The sequence below is a fragment of the Carya illinoinensis genome, chromosome 15, assembly GCF_018687715.1.
Source record: "Carya illinoinensis cultivar Pawnee chromosome 15, C.illinoinensisPawnee_v1, whole genome shotgun sequence".
Lineage (NCBI taxonomy): Eukaryota > Viridiplantae > Streptophyta > Magnoliopsida > Fagales > Juglandaceae > Carya > Carya illinoinensis.
The window spans coordinates 18,493,107-18,515,395 of record NC_056766.1 but is presented as its reverse complement, the minus strand read 5'-3'; the positions used below and the strand labels follow the sequence as shown (position 1 = coordinate 18,515,395).

At 35.0% G+C, this 22,289-nt stretch overlaps 1 protein-coding gene across 1 annotated transcript; it reads right to left on the bottom strand.

Moving 5' to 3' along the window:
- Positions 1-7,938: 7,938 nt before the first annotated feature.
- Positions 7,939-11,918, bottom strand: LOC122296103 (leucine-rich repeat receptor-like tyrosine-protein kinase PXC3). Its single transcript, XM_043105531.1, has 2 exons — positions 8,903-11,918; positions 7,939-8,647 (listed from the first exon to the last, which is right to left on the bottom strand). Exons 1-2 carry the CDS (start codon positions 11,391-11,393, stop codon positions 8,340-8,342), a joined length of 2,799 nt encoding a protein of 932 aa, XP_042961465.1. The 5' UTR covers positions 11,394-11,918; the 3' UTR covers positions 7,939-8,339.
- Positions 11,919-22,289: the final 10,371 nt, after the last annotated feature.

Here is a 22,289-nt window from a genome sequence, read left to right as displayed (position 1 = left end):
TACAACATAGCATAATTGACCTAACTTAAATTGAAATATGAACTGAACTTGATTTGACATGAACTTGATCTGAAACTTGACTTAGCATGAACTTGCTTTGAAACTTGAATTAACATGAAAAATACATACTCCACAGTTGTTGTGGCCCCATGTATTCTACGTGTAAATACATACTCCACAGTTGTTGTGGCCCTATATATTCTACACAAACTTGACTTAACATGAAAAATACATACTCCACAGTTGTTGTGGCCCCATGTATTCTACGTGTAAATGCATACTCCACAGTTGTTATGGCCCCATGTATTCTACAAAAACTTATTCTTTAACTGTTTAAATACATACTCCACAGTTTTTGTGACCCCATGTATTCTACGTGTCATAATTGTTGTGTCTCACGTAGTGTATGCGCCACAATTGCTGTGACTCCATACATAAGTAATCAAGATGAAACGTGACTGGAATACGAAATGACTGAAGCCCTGACGTAACATAACGTGACTTGAACATAACTTGAAATACATGACCAACTTGAGATAGAAACATTTCGTAACATGGCATAACATATAATAGACAACATATTTAACATGACATACTTGCAACAGTGAATATTACATGACTTGATATACATGTAATAGATGACATACTTAGCATGACGTACTTGTAAGGTACAGTAATACATGACAGAATATATTATGTAACAGATAAAAAATTGATGACAGAATAAATTCTGTATAATAGACAATTACATGATAACTTGGCATGGCATGACATATATGATAACACATATACATACACTGTAGTTCCTTTACTTAGCACACATACACAGTAGACTGCTAGTAAGTTAAAAGCTAACTTACCTCGATCTCCGCGTTTCTTATAAAACCTTAAGCGCGATCACGAGGAACTGTAATTAGTGATTCGAAAAGTTAGCACTAAATCACTAATAAATTGAAATATGGAAAATACTAACTTAAAGAGTAAAATTTCTATTTTACTCTCTGCATGTAGGAAAATGATCGTTTTACCCATAACTTAAGGATTTTGCATACTAACTCCAAAAGTCACCAAAATTTACATGCCTCATGTAAATTTTATCCTCAATTCATATATCAATTTAGAAAAATTTAAAACTAATCACAACTATTAAAACTCCATAGGGCCGAATTTCTCATATGCTATTTCTATTGATTTTTGTTTCCAACTTCTTTTGATCAACCTTTTGATCTATGACTTATAAATATGTGATCTTCAAACCAAACCATCACATGGTTTAAAAAGATGTCCTAAAACATATATAAGCTTCTAATTCAAGATCACATGGTTAAAAATTAACCAAAACATAAATTTAGCCAAGAACATCCACACTTTGGCTTATTTGAATATCTCTTTACATAAAATTTCATATTTTTGAAACTAACATCAAATATATTCAAAATAATAATATAACATGTATATAAGATGCTTAGGATCCTCCAATAAAATTATCAAAGTCATTGGAATAGGTTTAGACCACCAAAGAGTTAAACTTTCTCAAAACAGAAACTATTTTTCCTCTTTCAATTTCTAAGTTTCTAAATCTAAGAAAATATTTCATCAAAACATTTAATCATGCAAAAATCCTCAACCAATAGTCATATATACATGTTAACAATACTCCATAAAAATTTCGGACCAAGTATCTATCCATTAGCTTGGTCAAAAACTCCAAACTATAACATATTCTCCAGTTTATCTCTCAGAATGACCTTTCTATAGTTTACATAATATTTGATTGACCAAATGATTTTCAAATGGGACAAATAAGATATCCATGTAAACTAGACTAAAAAAGGAACAACTTATATGAAGGAGACTTTATGATAAAACACTTACAAAAGTTTCGAAATGGGTGTACAAAAGAACTTTTAAAAGCTGTCCGAGAGAAAGTGTTTGATATTCTTTTAAAGGAATGTGTAAATGAAGATAAGTTCGTGAGTGATGGCTGGAGATGCTTATGGACGAGATAAGGAAGATGATAAGGCTGGAGTTGAGAGTTGAGTGTAGTTTTCTCCTATCCAAAATATCTATAAAAGATTATCTCAAATTATTTTATCCAATAATATCTACAAAAATCAGTTTAAGATATTTTCCAAATGTGGAGTAGACTTGGAAGAGTAAGGTGGCTAAAATCTTTTCATGTGTATTTTAAATCTCTATTCTTAAGATATTTTTCAAATGTGTATTTTGCTTAGGTGTCATGATCTCATACCTTGATTTCCTTCACAATTCCATCTAATGGTTTCTCTTTGTGCCAAGTATCTAATACTATTCATTATTTGTGGTTAAGATCTTGCCAAGTGTCCAAATAAAATTTCGTTAACCTAATTTGGACATTTCACACTGTGATTTTGAAAACACTGCGCTTAGTTGTTTACTGAGGTTACTATTCACTCCAAAAATAAACGTAATAAACTTAGTACTGAAAAATCCTAAATATTCAATTAAGCCTAGTGGTGTAGACTATAATGTGTTCTGACACTTCTAACTATCTGAAATAATTAAAATTGCATTTCTGGCACCATAATGAGTGATAACATTAACTATGTTGACAGGCTAAAATCTATACGATTAGTAGATTCGTGAAAGCTTATAGAGTCTTCATGAGGTTCCTAAAATCAATAGAAATTTCACAATTTAATTTCTAGCGGGCTGTTACATGTGATATAATGTTAAGTGCAAAAAGAGTAATGCAAATAACAAGTAAATAACAAGATTGAAACTCAATAATGGAAAAGAGAAACAAACTTGCTCATAGATTGATAGATGAAGCAACACCCGTCCACAAACGTCAAGGTGTTGAATCTCTATTTGTGATTCACACGGGTTGCATCCAAATAGCTCAAGTGTCAAGCACCGAAGGAGATCTCAAGAACAAATAAGCCAACCATAAAGGGAATTTGTCAAAAGATAATGAAAAATGGGACTAGGGTGGCCTTTATATAGGCTTACAAGGGGAGAGTCCTAATGGTGCTTGAAAAAGGAAATAAATCCTAGAAATGAATTAATTCCTAGTAACACTAGCCTAAGAAATTAATTCCTAGTTGTACTAAAATAAGGAAACAATGAAATATATAAATACTAGATGATTTTATTAAAATAATAAAATGCTGATAAAATTATGGTTGTGGGGCCCATGTGGGGCCACGACCTGACTGGTGCTGGCCAGTGCTGAAAATGGCCCATGGCATGGGCCATGGGCGCTGGCTGGTTAGCCATGGTTTGGCGCATGGCTGGTGCCATGGTTGCTGGCCGGCTATTCTGGTCCTGCTGCATGGCTGGTGCTGATGGGTAGCATGCATGGCCTGGTATGGCTTGCATGCTGGTCATGCTGCTGGCCAGGCAGGTGGCCTGGCTGGCTGGCTGGCCTGCTGGGCGTGCTGGCCAGGCTGGTGGCCTGGCTGGTTTGGCTGGGCGTGTTGGCCAAGCAGGTGGCCTGGCCGGCTGGGCATGCTGGCCTACCTGCTGGGCGTGCTGGCCAGGCTGGTTGGCTGGGCGTGCTGGCCAGGCAGGTGGCCTGGTCGGTTGTGCATGCTGGCCTGCCTGCTGGGCGTGCTGGCTAGGCTGGTGGCCAGGCTGGTTGGCTGGGCGTGCTGGCTGGCCGGGCTGGGCTGGCATATCAGCCCACTAACCTAGCCAGCATGCTGGTGCATGCTATGCGGCACCAAGGGGAGGCCAACAGCCTCGCCAGCGTGCTGAAGCATGCTAGCCAAGCTGTTGGCTGGTTGGTTCGTGGGCTTGCCATGGCATGGGCCGTGGCATGCTGATGGCTCACCATGGGGGCCGACTAGGCATGTCAGTGAGTGTGTCGAGGCTTGTCCCGGGGCAATTTTTCTAGAGGGTCTAACAGGGAGCCACCAGCGGTGGGCAAAGCATTTTCCTTCCGTATTTTGTGCCATGGTGCCATGGAAAATGCTACTCCCATAGGACCATATATATTTCTTATCGAAATCCTCCACCGACTAACCTGGCTTCTGCTACCTGGAAATAGAAATAGAAAAACAAACTGAAAATGTCCAACCCTCGTCTCCTTGAACTCTCGTCTCCCTCATCTCACTCATCTCCCTCAACATTTTGAAAGCCTGAAACTGTCGAACCCAAACTGAATCGTCTCCCTCATTTCCTTGAAAGTGTGAAACCCAAACTGAAAATCAAAAAGGAACCCTCATCTCCCTCAAATTGTCGAACCCATCTTGTCAAGAACTTAGCCTGATGAACATGTGACTCTTGGGCAAGTTTTTAGTTTCGGAGTTGTTTTTTTTTTCCGTTTCTTCATTTGCATACCAAAAGAAAGTTTTAGTATTCTTGAAGTAGTGTGATCTTAATTGTGGAATTCGAATTAATGTTTTGGAGAACAAACGTGCTGCATTGACATTTATGGTTTCTACTTCAAATGGTCTCTTACTTGATTTCTTCCCAAAAAAAAAAAAAAAAAAAAAAGAAAGCCTCTCTTACTTGATCCTTTGGGTACTGCAAAAATCGCACAGTATTCTTCTCACAGTTAGATGCCATCCGATGGTAGCTATGAACTATGCATTTTTTTGCTAATTACTTATATTTATTTCATGATGGAAATTCTGGTTTGTAGAAACATTTCTGGATCATCCTTAAGAGGATTTCTTGCACCATAACTGGGGTTGTTTTGGCCAGCGGGAGGCATTCTAGACCCAGATGACAGTGCCAGAACTCGAGGTCTGCTGGTGAGGACTTCTCAGGACTGCGGGAGAGGCACGATGGGTCTGTTTTCCTTTTTTTTTTTTTTTTTTTTTTTTTTTTTTCTTTTTTCTTTTAAGCAATGAGTCTGTTTTGGATGAGAGGGACGATGGGTCTGTTTTGGTGTTTTTGTGACTATAGCATGACCCTACGATTCATTTAACTCGCAATGTATATATTAATTGACAGTCAAAATTATATTATCATACCTATTTTTTTATCCATATTAACAAGATTAAGGGCAGGTTGGGGCATGGGATGAGACACAAAGTTCTTATATAATCTTATTTGATTTTATCTCATCTTATTTCCAAATATAATTTAAATACAAAATTTTCAAACTAATCATTACAATTTTTTGAAACTAATCATTACAATTTTTGCAAACTTTCAAATAAAAAACAATTCTAACTTTTTCAAATCTCAAAACAAAAATAATATTATAAAACTATATTTTTATAATATTTTAATTTTATCATATTTTTTTATTCAACTTATTCTTTTTCCTTTCGTAAAATATAAAAAATATTCAACTCAAACTATATCACTACTATTCATAAACTATCTTACTAATAATCGTAAAATTTTTATCTTATCTCACTCTTCAAATCGACCCTAAATAAAACGTTACTAGAAACATTGGCAAGTACCCTCGCCAAGGCAATTAAAACACTCTACCAGGGCACCTAAAGACCTTGTAGGGCGAGAGTCCCTCCAAGGCCACTAAAGACCCTAACGAATCTAGCCGAATAGGGTTTTTAGTGTCTTTACGAGGTACTAGCTTAGAGCACTCATAATAGGTTTTGTAAAACTTATTTTTATATAAAATTTGAATAAAAGTAACTTAAAATTGCTTCCAACGAATCATGTATTTGGAAATTTATTTTCCATTTTGCTACATTGTTAAGCTACATGTAGCATGAACTGTACACAAATATAAAAATATTTTAATTATTTTTTCTCTTTTCGTGTACTTTGTTTCCCACAATAGTTTCTCTCTCTTTGTATTTTTCCTCCAACAAACTATTAAATAATATAATATTTAAATAATATAAAGAAAAAATAGATAAGTTGATATATAGTATATTGTAAAAATCAGTATGTAAAATATAAAAAGTAAGTTTTGGTGATGTATTTTAAAGAATAAGATAGATAAACTATTAGAAGTGCTTTTAGAAGTGTCTTTCTTATAAGTTCTCACGCAAGTTAGTTGTTTATTAGGATCTTTAGGAGTCATGGTGAGTTACTGGCCTCACAGGGTATTTGGTTTTGTGGCAAGGTCCCAGTCTAAAACCTCACTTCCAAGCTTTGACCCTAATTAGAGTCGGAGTTTAAGACTTTATTTGGATATTGAACTCAGTTAAGTTGAGCTAAGTTTTTTTTATGAATTATAGTGAGTTGTGTTGATAGAGTGAGTTATATGAGATCCATCTAAAATAAATTTAAATGTGTTTAGATGTTAATATGAGTTTAGTATTATTTATAAGAAATTGAAAAAGGTTGTGAGCTTCACTTATAAATATGTGTTGAGTTGAAAAAAGTTGTGAATCTTACGTGTAAAAAAGTTTTGAGTTAAGATGAGTTTATTAATTTAAAAATTAAATGTTTAGATGTTAGATTTAACTTAAAATTGAATTGAGTTTAACAACCTAAAAACTATCCATATTCCAACTTCGAGACAGAACTAGCTCCAGCTTCGCTCCATCTGTCGGTATCGAAAGAGAGTATTAATCCCAACATGGTCATTATGTGCCCGGCCTGGCGTGTACTTGGTCGACAAAGTCATTCTATGCCCTTGACGACGATCACTAGCGTGCTAGGGCCGTTCTGGAAACTAAACCAAGATCTTTTGGTACTCCGATTTTTTTATTTATTTTTTTAATGAGTTTCTAATTTTTATTTATTTTTAAAAATATTTAAGAGATTTTAAAAAATGTTTGGAAAAAAAAAAACTTTACAAATTCGGTGAATAATTTGGGTGATGCCCAAGATTACTGTTGCAAATAGACAACATTATTTGGCAAATAACTCATATCAACTCAGCAAAACTCGACTTTAGTTCAATTGGTTTATATGAAACAATTCGAATAAAACTTGATCTAGTATGTATAGATTTCTATAAATTTGAATAATCTTGTATTTAGTTTTTCAATAATGTTATTTTTAACTTTACAATGAGAATATGTTAAAAATTTGACAAAATACTAGGAAATCATCTTTCTAATATGATACAATATGTTTGAATGTTTTATGAATATAATCATTAATATATATATATATATATATATGTGTGTGTGTGTGTGTGTGTGTATGTAAAACTTGTATAAAAACGTCACAAGAATTTAAATTTATGCAAAGTTACAATAGAAATAGTCTATTTTGTCCAAGTTAAGTGGTTCATGAACAAGCTCGAATTCATTTGAAAAATAAATGAGTATAAAAGTGTAATTTGGCGATATGCTCAAGATTGACTTATGTTTAAAAAAAAAAAAAAAAAAAAAAATCACTGAACAAAGCAAGCTTCATTTTGAATTACTTATTCAAACTTGACTTGTTTAAAAATTTATTAAGAATAGTCAAATATTTTAAATAAAAAAAATACCATATGTAATTAAGTTAGCATAATTTGAGTGAATCTTTAAAACAAATATATATCAGTATTAACAACTTGATCTCTATAATTTGGTTGACTATCATGATTTTTATCCTTCTTATTTGGGAGGTTTGGATAATGAGTTGAGATGAGATGAGATGAAAGTTAAAAGTTGAATAAATTATTGTTAGAAAAGTATTTTTAATATTATTTTTATTTTAAGATTTGAGAACGTTGTAATGATTAAATGAGATAAGATAAGATAAATTGAAATTCTCTCTCAATCCAAACAAAACTGTTCTATGTTGGCAATGATATACTCTACGAATTTTGCTTGAGAGGAGACGAAGCTCTTTATATGTTGTACCAAAGTACTCTGTCCATTAAGACTCATAACTTCTTGAATCTTTTTTTGTATTTTTATAACAACATAAGACTTTGTATTCATTAACAGTCCCAATTACATCAAAGATTCAAACATATAATTGAATGTACAAGAAATATTGCAATAAAAAAACAGAAAGTCAAAGGAAAAGAGAAGGTAAGCTTGAATGAAAGGGTGGGAGAGGGCAAGTTGAACTACTAAATTACCATTTCTCAAACCAGTAACTGGAGAGAAACCGTGTCATTCCAAGGAACAGACAAAGTTCATCTTAGAATGAAATCAGTGAGAGTCTAAATGTTCCTTACATCCAGATCTATATTTGGATGCAGTTATGAAAGATATGATTGAGCAGGTGCTTTGCTTGAGAAGTAAGTAGCAAGATTAGTCAATCAGAGCCAACTTTGTATTTATCTCTATTATACATGATAAAGGTACCATATTGCTGCCAGAGGGAGGGAGGGAGGGGGAAGAAGTTGATAAATAAAATTTGTAACTTCTACATTCGGGTTGATCAAAAGAATGCTTCCAGTTCTTGAATGGAGAAAGAAGATTTTCCCTTTTATTAATTCTCTAATAAGAAAGTATAGAACCTCAATTTCCAAGATGATTTTATCTTGCGTTTAGGAGCATCCTTAGCACATTCTCCATCTTTGGCCTTGCTTCTGGTGATACATTTACACAACCAAGAGCAACATCCAGGACTTGAAGCATCTGACTTCTGGTGGCAAGTGATGTTCTGCTGATATTAGGGTCAAGGATGTGATCCCAATTGTCTTGCCTGACTGATTTGCTTAAGGCCCACTTGGCCAACTCAGTTCCCTCACTAACAGCTGGTTTTCCGGTCAGCAGTTCCAGGAGAATGACACCAAAACTGTAAACGTTCCCAGCCATTGTTACTCTCATCGTGTAAGCATACTCTGCCAACCACCAACAAATAACATGAGATATTTAGACACTAAAAGTGGACGTCATTAATCAAATTCAGAAAGGAATTCAATTGAAGGAAGGCATGCATGGCCAAGGAGAAGAATATGATGCCACTAAACAAAAACAAACCAATATATTATACAATTGAGATAACTTCACAAAGGATTGAAACATGCAAAAAATAACAGGCTCATGACTATTATGTGATTTTGGAAACGTCAAACATGAGGAAAAGAGTTCCTGACCTGGAGGAATATAGCCAAAAGAACCAGCAACCACAGAAAGGCTTCCAGTGCTCTTTGAGGGATTGATAACCTTGCATAGCTCGATATCTCCAATTTGAGGTTCCTTGAGGGACTTCAGCATGATGTTTCTGCTTGATAGATCAAGTAGTAGTATCGGGCCAGAGGTGCAACCTTGCAGAAAAGAAAGGCCCTGAGCGACCCCAACTGCTATGCTGTATCTGCTCGCCCAATCCAAAGCATTTTCCAGGCTACCATGAAGAACGTCAAAAAGGGTTCCCTTTGGAAAAAACTCATAAAACAGATAAGCACTGTGAACAGACAAAACATAGGCTAAAGGAGTCATCACATTTGAATTGCTCAGTTTCCCCAAAACTTCCAACTCTCGCCAGAATTTATCGTGGCTGCCGAATTGGAATATCTTGTCACTCCAATTAATCCTCTTAACAAAGTAGCTTGATCCGGATGGCATGATGGCTTTGTAATAGGTTGAAAACCTAGTCTTCAGCATAATGTTTTTTGAGTATGCAACTGCTTCCATAGCTTTGGTGAAGTCGATATTTGATCTGTGGATTCCATTTGCGGTTAATAGATTGCCTTTAACCCTGCAATATCGTCTTAAGATTGAAATAGCAAGGCCTGTGACTACCCCAGCAATGAAAAGACCAGTTGCAAACCCAATCAGAAGTGCAGTGGCAACTGATTTTCCCTTCTTGGCTGATTTTGGTGAAGTGTTTGATGTTGTAGTGTTAATAAGATGCTCATTTCCTCTTGCCTCAAGAGTAAGCCATGACGGAAACTTTGGAATAATTCCAGATAGTTGATTGTTTGAAAGTAGCAACCGTGTCAAGGATCTCATTTCAGTCAGAAACGTTGGAATTTCCCCTGTCAATCGATTGTTTGAGAGATCCAAAACTTCTAATCCTGTAAGCCGTTGAAAAGAATCTGGAATAGGTCCCACAAGGAGGTTGCTGCTGAGATTTAGAGCAATCTGCAATGTTGCCGGCATCACTGGAATCTTACCGGTAAGTTGGTTTTCTCCGAGCTGGAGTTCTAACAGAGAATTCAAACGGGAAATATCGTATGGTATCGAACCACTGAGACTGTTACCTTGTAAATTCACGTTAAAAAGGTTTCGCATGCTTGAAATCCAAGAAGGTATTGTACCGTTCAGCAAATTCCAGCTGACATTCAGTGTAGACAATTTCTGTAGTAGAGCAATTTCAACCGGGATTTCTCCAACCAGCCTGTTGGATTGAAGCTTCATAACTTGAAGACGGCTTAGATTTCCCAACTGTCCCGGTAAAGTACCAGTCAGGTTATTGCTTGCCAAATTCAACAGTGCCAACCTCAGGCAAGAACCCAAATCCGGAGGTATAAGCCCGGTCAAGTTATTGTTGTCCAGCTCTAGGTACATCAACTTCTCAAGTTTTCCAAACACCGAAGAAGGGATTGGCCCATCAAGAGAATTGCTTCCCAATCTCAACCTGACCAAACTTGGAGATATGTTTGAAGGTATCAATCCCTTTAACAAATTATAAGACAAATCTACAGACTGCAAATTTGACGGCGACAACATGTCTGTAGGAATCGACCCGCTTAACTTGTTATAACTAAGGTCTAAGTTCTTGAGGAATCTTGTAATTCCACCGGGAATTGTACCTTCCAAGTGGTTTTGATTGGCTGCAAAACGTGAAAGGGTTCTGATATTTGAAATGGCTGCTGGGATTTGCCCCCTGAAGTTATTGGAAGATAGAATCAAAACTTCCAATTTAGAGAGGTCTTTAATTCTATCAGGAACAGGGCCGGAAAGCTTATTTTCACCTAAGTCAATCAGAGTCAAATTCCGGTAACCCATTATTTGATCAATTCCACCTTGAAAGGCATTCACAGAGAGCTCAAGCTGCTCTAAAACCATGGGGTTTCCAAGATTGGTAGGGATAGGGCCATTGAAATGGTTGGCTCTAAGTTTCAAACTTTTGAGGGCAATCAATCCATCTAACTGTAAAGTAATGTTTCCACTCAATAAATTGAAAGACAGGTCCAAGGACTTCAACCCAACGAATCCTTGAAAAGTAGGCAGAGAACTATCCAACCTGTTTCTGCCAATATTCAAGAGCTCCAGCCCTCCAATCTCCCCGCAACGCTTGATGAATTCCTCCGGGATTACGGTCAGAGCGTTGTTGGAGACATCAATACTCCTCAAAGAATCTATCTGGCAAAGACGAGGCAGAAAGTCTGAGGAAGAGAGGGAAAAGCCCGAAAGAGAGATTTCTGTTATGGAAGAATTCCCAGAGCTGCAGGTAACTCCGTTCCATGAACATGGGTCTTTGCTAATGTTCCATGATAAATCTGTTTTGTTAAGGAGATTAGAAAGATCGATCATGGCGTTTCTTTGGTTTGAGGGTAGTTCAGAGAAGACCAAAGGACAGAACAAGAACATGAAAAACAAGGAGAAATGAAGTAGAGGGATGCTTTCCTCACGCTTCTTCATTCTTAGCCAAGTGCTGAGAAATCTTTCCACCGTCGATTCTCAACCACACATATGCATGGGACAAATACAGTGATTGTTTTGGTTTCAGGTGGGACGAAAACCGAAGGAGGAAGACACAGAGGAGATTGCAGAAAAAGGACAGATTTCACAAGTAATTGTAAAGAGAGAGTACTTGGGTTTTTGGGGTTAACGAAATTCGAAAGAAATAGGAAAAAGAAGAAAAATGTTGGCGTATCCATGGGGGGAGGTTGAATTGACTGGACTGCTGGACTGCAACAGCAGAAGACTAGACTAATGGGGGGAGACTCTGAGTGGTGGTGGGGTTGTCTTGGCTTAAAAGCTTAAAAATCTTCTGAGACTTTTGAGTCCAACACTCCTTCAACAAACACAGATGTCCCTTCATTCGATCTTTTTGGGGTGTGAATGCGTGTGTTTCTGCGTAAAGAGTAGTGTAAAAAGTACGCTCGACCGGGCTTGGAGTCCATTCCATGCATTAACAGCGGCAGCTTATTCAAATACGCGTAGAAGATGGATTGAGGAATTCTGGGCGACCAACTGCTCCCGTTTCCCGCTCTCTTATATTTCCTCAATCCTCTACATCAAGAAGTGACAGTACTTTGTCAGGTACCCTTCGATGTTGTGGTACATGCAATACTGATAGGTCCTTTGGGCATGACTACTGTCGCCTTTGGTTAGTTCTTCATCTCTGGTTTACCCGTTTATAAGGTTGTAAATAAACCAGTCTGTTCGATAGTCCGCTAGATACTTACTCAGTTAAACTCAAATCAAATTCGATTCGTAAAAAAAATAAAAACTCATAAGCCATAAGCCATACTAGAAAGAAAATTTTATTAATGGATTACCTCATTTAATTGATGCATATGTAAATGACATTTTTGATAAATGTAAGATGAATTTAGATTTTGGCTATTCTATTTATATTAGTCTCTATATTGAAATAGCTATTTTTTCATTATATAATAATAAAATAATATAAGATAAATTTGAATTTGACTATTCACATTAAATCTCTACATTGGATATCAATTTATTTATTATATAATAACGACTAATTAATAATTTTAAAAATATTTAAACTTTTTAGTTATAAATTTATTTTATTTTATCATATTTTACTATTCTACCAATTATATTTTATTAGTACTATTTATTTTACTATTTTATCATATTTTTCCAGATTTTATTCTACAATCAAGATAGAGGGAGAGTTACACAAATAATAAAATAAAGATTTGCTTATTGAACAGTAACTATCAAATTTGTTTTTTCTTTTACATATACTGTAGCTCAAAGTTAAAATATTTGACTATAGATAATCCATTTTAGTGGCTTTTTATCTCTAATAGTTAAAAAAGTAGCTTTATTTTTGGATATGCAATATCCGGTGAGGATGCTCTAAGTTTTCATAGCTCTTTGGTTCAACTCAATTGCAAAGGCACACATGTGCCAAAGGAGATAAAAAAAAAGAGTATCTTATATCCCGCGTATGGATGTCCCGATTATATGTAAGACAAATTGTTGTCATAAGCAGTCCGGTAAATTATTTCTATAGGCAGCTCTCCATCAAAGCATTTGGTGCATTCTGTCCAAGTATTGATCTTGTTTATTATTTTATCTCATTATTGTTCATCTTAGAAAAAGTAATGCTTTATTTAGAACTAGCTTAAAATAACAGGTGCTTGATTTTTTAAGGAAAGCAAATTACTCGCCACCAGGCGAGCATTGCGGGAGCTAAGGTGCTTGCCAGCTCAATGAGTTTCATGGAAGGCAAATTGCTAGTTACCTCAAGATGCAACACGAAAGAGCGTCATGCTTGTCACATCTACAAGTATCATGGAGAGGGAAAAAGCTTGTCCTCCAAGTTATCACAATTGGTACTGTAGATCTATCCATGGGCCAATATTGACACATGGAGTAGCACAAAAAAATAGACTGACATTTGGGTAAGCTCATTCAGTTTTATAGGGCAGTGCTAGTAACAAGTGCAATTCTCCATGTTCGGTTAGATATTTGAATGTCCGGTCAGTGTTAGTAACATTTGAGTTTGCACAATTTCGTCAGCACGCTAATGAGAAAACGCAAAACTCGTTGTTTTATCATAAGAATAGATTTTTGTATTTAGAGGGGGGATTTAAATATGTTTAAAAAATTAAAAAGCAAGGTTTTATTTTTAACTAAAAAAACAAAAGGTAAATATTACAATAAAACTATAATACATACGAGCATTTTGCTAAAACAATCATAAATATTTTAAAGAAAAACAATTTGTACAATCTTAGAGTGTGCAAGTTTATATATTTTCTTAAAAAAAAGTAGATAAAACTCATATTCACATAAAAAAAAAATCTAATTTTTAATAGCGGGCCACACTTTTCTTCAAAAGAAATACATGTAAATTGTATACCCTAAAATTTTTATATAGAGTTTTACTCGATTCAAAAGTTTGATTCAAAGTGCAATTAAAATACAAATTAAGGCAATTAGGGTTTGTTTGGAAATTGAGACAATCTCATCACATATCAAAATTTCTTATAATTTTTTTTTTTCAAACGTCACTCAAATACAAAAAATTTTTAATTTTAAATCTAATAATTACCTAATCATTACAACTTTCTTAAACTTCTAAACAAAATATAAAAAGTAATATTATTTTTTCAAATTTTAAAATAAAAATAATATAAAAAATTATATTTTAACAATATTTTAACTTTATAATATTTTTGTTCAACTTTCTTTTTCTTTCATTTTTCAAAACCTAATAAAATATCATAATTTAAACTATTTCATTACTATTCACATAATTATCAAACGATAAAGGAGATAGCTCCAATAGTTGAGCATTAAGTCAATACAATATGTATTGGCCATTTAACTATCCCAATTCCTTATGTGTGCACAAATTAAGGAATGGAAATGCTAAACCCACATATGGGGTTCTCGACAGTGGTTTTCTTTTTTCTTTTTCTTTTTTTAACTTATTGATTAAAGAATTATTTTTTTAATGATGTTGTGAATTGTTATTTTTTTTTTACCAGTCCAGCCATGCCAACCAGGCCATGGTCTATGCCGTGGGCCAACCTAGGCCACCATGGAGCAAGCCATGCCAAGAGCCATTTGGGGCCATCCAAGGCCTTGTTTGCATGGGATCACTCTAGAGTTTCCTTTTATGTTTTCACTATAAATAAGGTACTTACCTATTTCATTTGTACATTTTGACAATTTTCTTTTGGAACACCTGTGATTGTTCTTGAGGTCTATTTCGGTGCCTTTGCACTTGGACTCTTTTGGGTGTAATTTGTGAATACCAAAGAGAGGATTAACATCTTACAATTCGTAAATAGGTGTGGTCCATTTATCTATTTTTGTTTCATCACCTTGCAATTCGTGAATATGTGTTGATCATTTTATCAATCTCTTGTTTATTTTCCATTCAATCTTCATATCATCTATTTATCCATCTTTTGCATCTTTCCATTCTCTATTCAAAAATTCAAAAATACTTTTATGTTATTATATTTTCTAGTTTTTCATATATTTTTTAGCATTTTCTCACATAACAAACATATCTTAAGCCTCCATCTTTCCAAGGCCTTATTTCCATAATTCCTTAATTCTTCATTCATACAACATCCTAGATCTACCATTCCTAAGAGATCTAACAAAAATACCCATTATCACATACTTTCCATACACTTCCTGCCTACCAAACACTTTATAAGCCTCCACAGATCCAAATCTCATCATAGATCTATTCTATAAAGCCATAAAACCCTAGATCTATCATAGATCTATTCCATTAAACCATAAAACCCTAGATCTATTGCCTCCAACAATCCTAACCATAAACCCTACTTCCTATATTTTAGGAAACCCTAACCCTAGCATCCACCAATTCCTAAATCATTCCCTCAAACCCTAAAACACTTCCTACACTTTTAGATCTCTTCCTACACTTTTAGATCTCATCCTACACATTACAAACCCTAAGATCCATTCCATTTTTGACCTAGCCAAAACCCTAGACTATCCAAAACACTTCCTCCAAAATTTGCAGCACTATTCATCCATCATTCAAACCCTAGCCTTACTTCATCGTATCAACCCTAATTATCATCCAAGCATTGCCAACACGAAGGGTCATCATCAAGTTGTTCTACAACGCATCGAACACACAAATTCATCACTTAGATCACCCAAACTCATTATCATCATTACTTCCATCACTCAAACACTAAACTTTCATCAACCTAGGGACCCTCTATTGCCATGCAAGTCCAAGGCCAAGCAAGTTGGAAAGGCACAATTGGTCATCACCACAACAAGGTGAGCTCATGGACCTTAATGTTTAGGGACTAAACCGAGGTCTCTAACAGATCCCCATGTGTGGCTGTAGAGCCACTCATTAAGGAATGATTGTTCCACTCCTCTCCACACATTCCGTATTTTATGCCATGGAAAATGCTACTTCCACAGGGCCACATATATTTCTTATCGAAATCCTCCATTGACTGACTTGGCTTCTGCCACCTGGAAATATAAATAATAAAATAAACTGAAAATGTCCAACCCTCATCTTCCTGAAATCTCGTCTCCCTCATCTCACTCATCTCCCTCAACATGCTGAAAGCCTAAAACTGTCAAACCTAAATTGAATCATCTCCCCCATCTCTCTGAACGCGCGCCATCATCTCCCTGAAAGTGTCAAACCCAAACTGAAAATCGAAAAGGAACCCTTGTCTCCCTCAAAATGTCGAACCCATTTCGTCAAGAACTTAGCTTGATGAACATGTGACTCTTGGGCAATTTTTTAGTTTCAGAGTTGGTTTTTTTTTTCCATTTCTTCATTTTTTTTTACCAAAAGAAAGTTTTAGTATAGTTTCAGAGTTGTTTTTTTTTTTTCCATTTCTTCATTTTTTTACCAAAAGAAAGTTTTAGTATAGTTTCAGAGTTGTTTTTTTTTTTCCATTTCTTCTTTTGCTTACCAAAAGAAAGTTTTAGTATTCTTGAGGTAGTGTGATCTTAATTGTGGAATTCGAATTAATGTTTTGGAGAACAAACATGCTGCATTGACATTTATGGTATCTACTTCAAATAGTCTCTTGATTTCTTCCCAAAAAAAGCATCTCTTACTTACTGAAAAAATCGCGGTGTTCTTCTCACAGTCAGATCCCATCTGATGGTAGCTATGAACTATGCATCCTTATGCTAATTACTTATATTTATTTCATGCTAGAAATTCTCATTTGTAGAAACATTTTTGGATCATCCTTAAGGGGATTTCTTGCACCATAATTGTGGTGGTTTTGGCCAGCGGGAGGCATTCTAGATCCAGATGACAGTGTTGGAACTCGAGGTCAGCCGGTGAGGACTTCTTAGGACGGCAAGAGAGGCACGATGGGTCTGTTTCTTTTCTTTTTTTTCTTTTTTTTTTTTCTTTTTTAGCAAGGAGTCTATTTTGGAGGAGAGGGACGATGGGTCTATTTTCGTGTTTCTATGACTATAGCATGACTCTACGATTCATTTAACTCGCAATGTATATATTAATCTAACGGTCAAAATTATATTACCATACCTTTTTTTTTTTTTAAATCCAAGTTAACAAGATTAAGGGTAGGTTGGGGCATGGGATGAGACACAAAATTCTCATCTAATCTCATTTTATTTTATCTCAACTTATTCCCAAATATAATTCAAATACAAAATTTGAAACTACTCAGTACAACTTTTTGAAACTAATCATTACAACTTTTGCAAACTTTTAAATAAAAATAAAAAAGGATTACAACTTTTTCAAATTTTTAAACAAAATAATATTATAAAACTATATTTTTACAATATTTTAATTTTATAATATTTTTTTTATTCAACTTATTCTTTTTCATTTCTTAAAATCTAAAAAATACTTAAATTAAACTATTGTATTACTATTCATAAACTTTTTTACTATTATTTATAAAAATTTTATCTTATCTCACTATCTAAACCTACCCTCAACGAAACATTACTGGAAGCATTGATAAGTACCCTCGCCAAGGCACTTAAAACACCCTACCAGGGCACCTAAAGACTTTGTAAGGCTAGAGTCCTACCAAGGCCGCTAAAGACCCTAACGAATCTAGCCCAATAGAGTTTGTAGTGCCTTGACCGTTGACGAGGTACTAGCTTAGAGCACTAGCAATGGTTTATTTATCTTCATCTTCATCTTCAAAAGAAATACATGTAAATTGTATACCCTAAAATTTTTATATAGAGTATTACTCGATTCAAAAATTTGATTCAAAGTGCAATTAAAATACAAATTAAGGCAATTAGGGTTTGTTTGGAAAGTGAGACAATCTCATCACATATCAAAATTTTTTATAATTTTTTTTTTCAAACGTCACTTAAATACAAAAATTTTTTAATTTTAAATCTAATAATTACCTAATTATTACAACTTTCTTAAACTTCCAAAAAAAATATAAAAAGTAATATTATTTTTTCAAATTTTAAAATAAAAATAATATAAAAAATTATATTTTAACAATATTTTAACTTTATAATATTTTTGTTCAACTTTCTTTTCCTCTCATTTTTCAAAACCTAATAAAATATCATAATTTAAACTATTTCATTACTATTCACATAATTATCAAATGATAAAGGAGATAGCTCCAATTGTTGAGCATTAAGGATACAATCTGTATTGGCCATTTAACTATCCCAATTCCTTATGTGTGCACAAATTAGATATGGAAATGCTAAACCCACACATGGGGTTTTCGACAGTGGTTTTCTTTTTTCTTTTTCTTTTTTTAACTTATTGATTAAAGAATTATTTTTTTTAATGATGTTGTGAATTTTTTTTTTTTACCAGTCCAACCATGCCAACCAAGCCATGGTCTATGTCGTGGGCCAACCTAGGCCACCATGGACCAAGCTATGCCAAGAGCCATGTGGGGCCATCCAAGGCCTTGTTTGCATGGGATCACTCTAGGGTTTCCTTTTATGTTTTCACTATAAATAAGGCACTTACCTATTTCATTTGTACATTTTGACAATTTTCTTTTGGAACACTTGTGATTGTTCTTGAGATCTATTTCGGTGCCTTTGCACTTGGACTCTTTTGGGTGTAATTCGTGAATCGCAAAGAGATGATTAACACCTTACAATTCGTGAATAGGTGTGATCTATTTATCTATTTTTGTTCATCACCTTGCAATTCGTGAATATGTGTTGATCATTTTATCAATCTCTTGTTTATTTTCCATTCAATCTTCCTATCATCCATTTATCCATCTTTTGCATCTTTCCATTCTCTATTCAAAAATTGATTGAGCTGAAATATTGCATATTTTAGCTATTTAAGACCAATGTATTTTAAATTCATCATGACATTATTATTAGTTTTAAATGGAAAATTGGTTAAAATGAATAAATCAAAGTTGTGATTTTAATTGATTAAAAGCATGAATTTCTGCTTGAATTCTACCAACTATTGATTACTGTGCATTCTAGTCCATAATTTTTCTTGCTTTCCATTATCATTTGTGTTTATACCATTGTTCTCCTTGTTCTTCATGTTCATAAGGTTTCTTGAGCTATCTTTCATCTTCAAAAGATAGAAGCACTTCTTGCCAACCCATAACCATAGGGCATCCTCGGCATTAAATTCTTGGCTACAAATTTTGTCTTATTTCTTTTTATTTTCTCCCCAAAACAGATCAGATTCATCCAGCACTGTTGCAACTTCCACCAACAAGAACAGTTCAACATGCTCTTGTTTGCCGGTTTCCTCAAAACTTGAGAGCATCATCACTCACGAATGGAAGGGAAACAACTAATACTCACACAGCACACATGCAGAAAATGCAAACATGCAACAAACCAGCACATGCAGACATGCAGCGGACAGCACTCATACAAACACAGCACATGCAAAAAAATGCACACATGCAGAAAAGCATCACCAAGACAGCACATAACCTGGACGTTGCAGACAAACACAGCAGCAAAGACACTCACACACGCTGGACAAACTCACACATACAGCAAAAGAAAGAAGACCCTTCCGACAGCACTCACACATGCATGCACACATGTACACAACAGAAAGCATATAGCACGTTACAGCAGACCAGCCTCATTCGGACAGCACACAGCTGGACCCACAGCAGCTCACACATGCAAGACGGCAAATTTGTTCTTCTTTTTAGAGTAGCTGAATGTGTAGCAACAAGATCACTCGGACAGCAGAACACTCACACATGCAAACCTTTGGACAGCTGAAGTAGAAAACTCACATGTGCAGCAGCTACTACAGCAAGAGAAGAAGACTCGCACATGCAGAAAAGTGCAAAACCAGCAAAGCACTCGGACAGCACTCATGCAGAACACAATGCACATGCAAACCATTCGGACACATGCAGACCAACATGCACACATGCACATATGCAGCACCGAGGGCAGAAACAGTAGAGTTATTTTTTTCTTTTCTTTCCTTTTCATTCGGTTAGTTGGAGCAGTTGGAGATCAGCTATTTATTAGCTGGTAGCAATAGCAGCAAAAGGAAGTTTTTTTTGAATTATTTTCTTTTCATTTAGAAGACTAGCGGCAGCAGCAGAACCTAGCTAAGCTTGGAACCATTAGTTTGTTCTTTCATTTTTGCTTTCTTTTTTTGTCTAAGCTGGAAAACAGCAGAGTGGTGTTCGGCAGTTTGCTTTAACTTAAACATAGTGGTGTTTGGCACTTTGCTTTAACTTAAACATAGTGGTGTTCGGCAGTTGGTTTTAACTTAAACATAGATTGGTGTTCGGCAGTTGGTTTTAACTTAAACATAGATTGGTATTCGGCAGTTTTTGTTTTTGCCTACAATGCTTTGTTGTTTTAAGAATTTTTATTAAGTATTAAGAATTGTTTTAGAATTTTATCTCATTAATTGTAATACCTTAATTTCTTTCAAGTGTGCTAGTTGGTTTCATGCAACAAGAGAATTGTTTTAGAAGTTTTTAATCAAGTATGCTAGTTTATTTCATGAAATAAAGGAATTGTTTTAGAAGTTTTTAATTAAGTGTACTAGTTTAATTTATTGCAAGAAGGGTTTGGTAGAGAACTTTTGTTTTTGTTTTAGTTGGGTAATTTATTTGTTGTTCACTTATTTCATGTTATTTATTTTTATTGTTTCATTAAGTTTTCATTTTAATAGTGATTACAATTGCTATGGTTTAATTTGAGAATTTGTGATGAACCCTAGATTATTGATTTTGAGGCTTTTCAACTTTCAGTACATGTTTTGTCAATTACTTTCTAATTTAGTTTAATTTTTGATTTAGTTTAATTAAATTTTTGAGTTTAATCTATTAGTCCTTTACATTCCAATCCGACAATCAAAATCTAAAAACATGAATCTAGTCCATGACTAGTAACCTCTTCCATCCATTGCACATATCATCCTCTTATTTTCTCTTTGTGAAGTTTTTCACATTCTTCAACGAGTTTAATTTTAAGTAACTTTCCCTGAGGAGACGATCTAGGAATTTATTACTAATTATTACACGACATCCTCCTGCACTTGGGATAGCATTAGTGCTACTCATTTTTGAGTGAGTCAAAAATCCAAAAATACTTTTATGTTCTTATATTTTCTAGTTTTTCATATATTTTCTAGCATTTTCTCGCATAACAAACATATCCTAAGCCTCCATTTTTCCAATGCCTTATTTCCATAATTCCTTAATTCTTCATTCATACAACATCCTAGATCTACCATTCCGAAGAGATCTAACAAAAATACCCATGATCACATACTTTCCATACACTTTCCTACCTACCAAACACTTTATAAGCCTCCACAGATCGAAATCTCATCATATATCTATTCTATAAAGCCATAAAACCCTAGATCTATCATAGATCTATTCCATTAAACCATAAAACCCTAGATCTATTGCCTCCAACAATCCTAGCCATAAACCCTACTTCTTATAAGGATTTCCTATATTTTAGGAAACCCTAACCCTAGCATCCACCAATTCCTAAATCATTCCCTCAAACCCTAAAACACTTCCTACACTTTTAGATCTCATCCTACACATTACAAACCCTAAGATCCATTCCATTTTTGGCTAGCCAAAACCCTAGACTATCCAAAACACTTCCTCCAAAATTTTCAGCACTATTCATCCATCATTCAAACCCTAGCCTTACTGCACTGTATTAACCCTAATCATCATCCAAGCGTTGCCAACACCAAGGGTTATCATCAAGCCGTTCTACAACGCATCAAAAACACAAATTCATCACTTAGATCACCCAAACTTGTTATCATCATTACTTCCATCACTCAAACACTAAACTTTCATCAACCTAGGGGCCCTTTATTGCCATGCAAGTCCAAGGCCAAGCAAGTTGGAAAGGCACAATTGATCATCACCACAACAAGGCGAGCTCGTGGACCTTAATGTTTAGGGACTAAACCGAGGTCCCTAACAGATCCCCATGTGTGGCTGTAGAGCCAATCATTAAGGAATGATTGTTCCACTCCTCTCCACGCATTCCGTATTTTATGCCATGGAAAATGCTACTTCCACAGGGCCACATATATTTCTTATCGAAATCCTCCACTGACTGACCTGGCTTCTACCACCTGGAAATAGAAATAATAAAACAAACTGAAAATATCCAACCCTCATCTTCTTGAACCCTCGTCTCCCTCATCTCACTCATCTCCCTCAACATGTTGAAAGCCTGAAATTGTCAAACCCAAACTGAATCATCTCCCTGAACACGCGCCATCCTCTCCCTGAAAGTGTCAAACCCAAACTGAAAATCTAAAAGGAACCCTTGTCTCCCTCAAAATGTCGAACCCATTTCGTCAAGAACTTAGCCTGATGAACA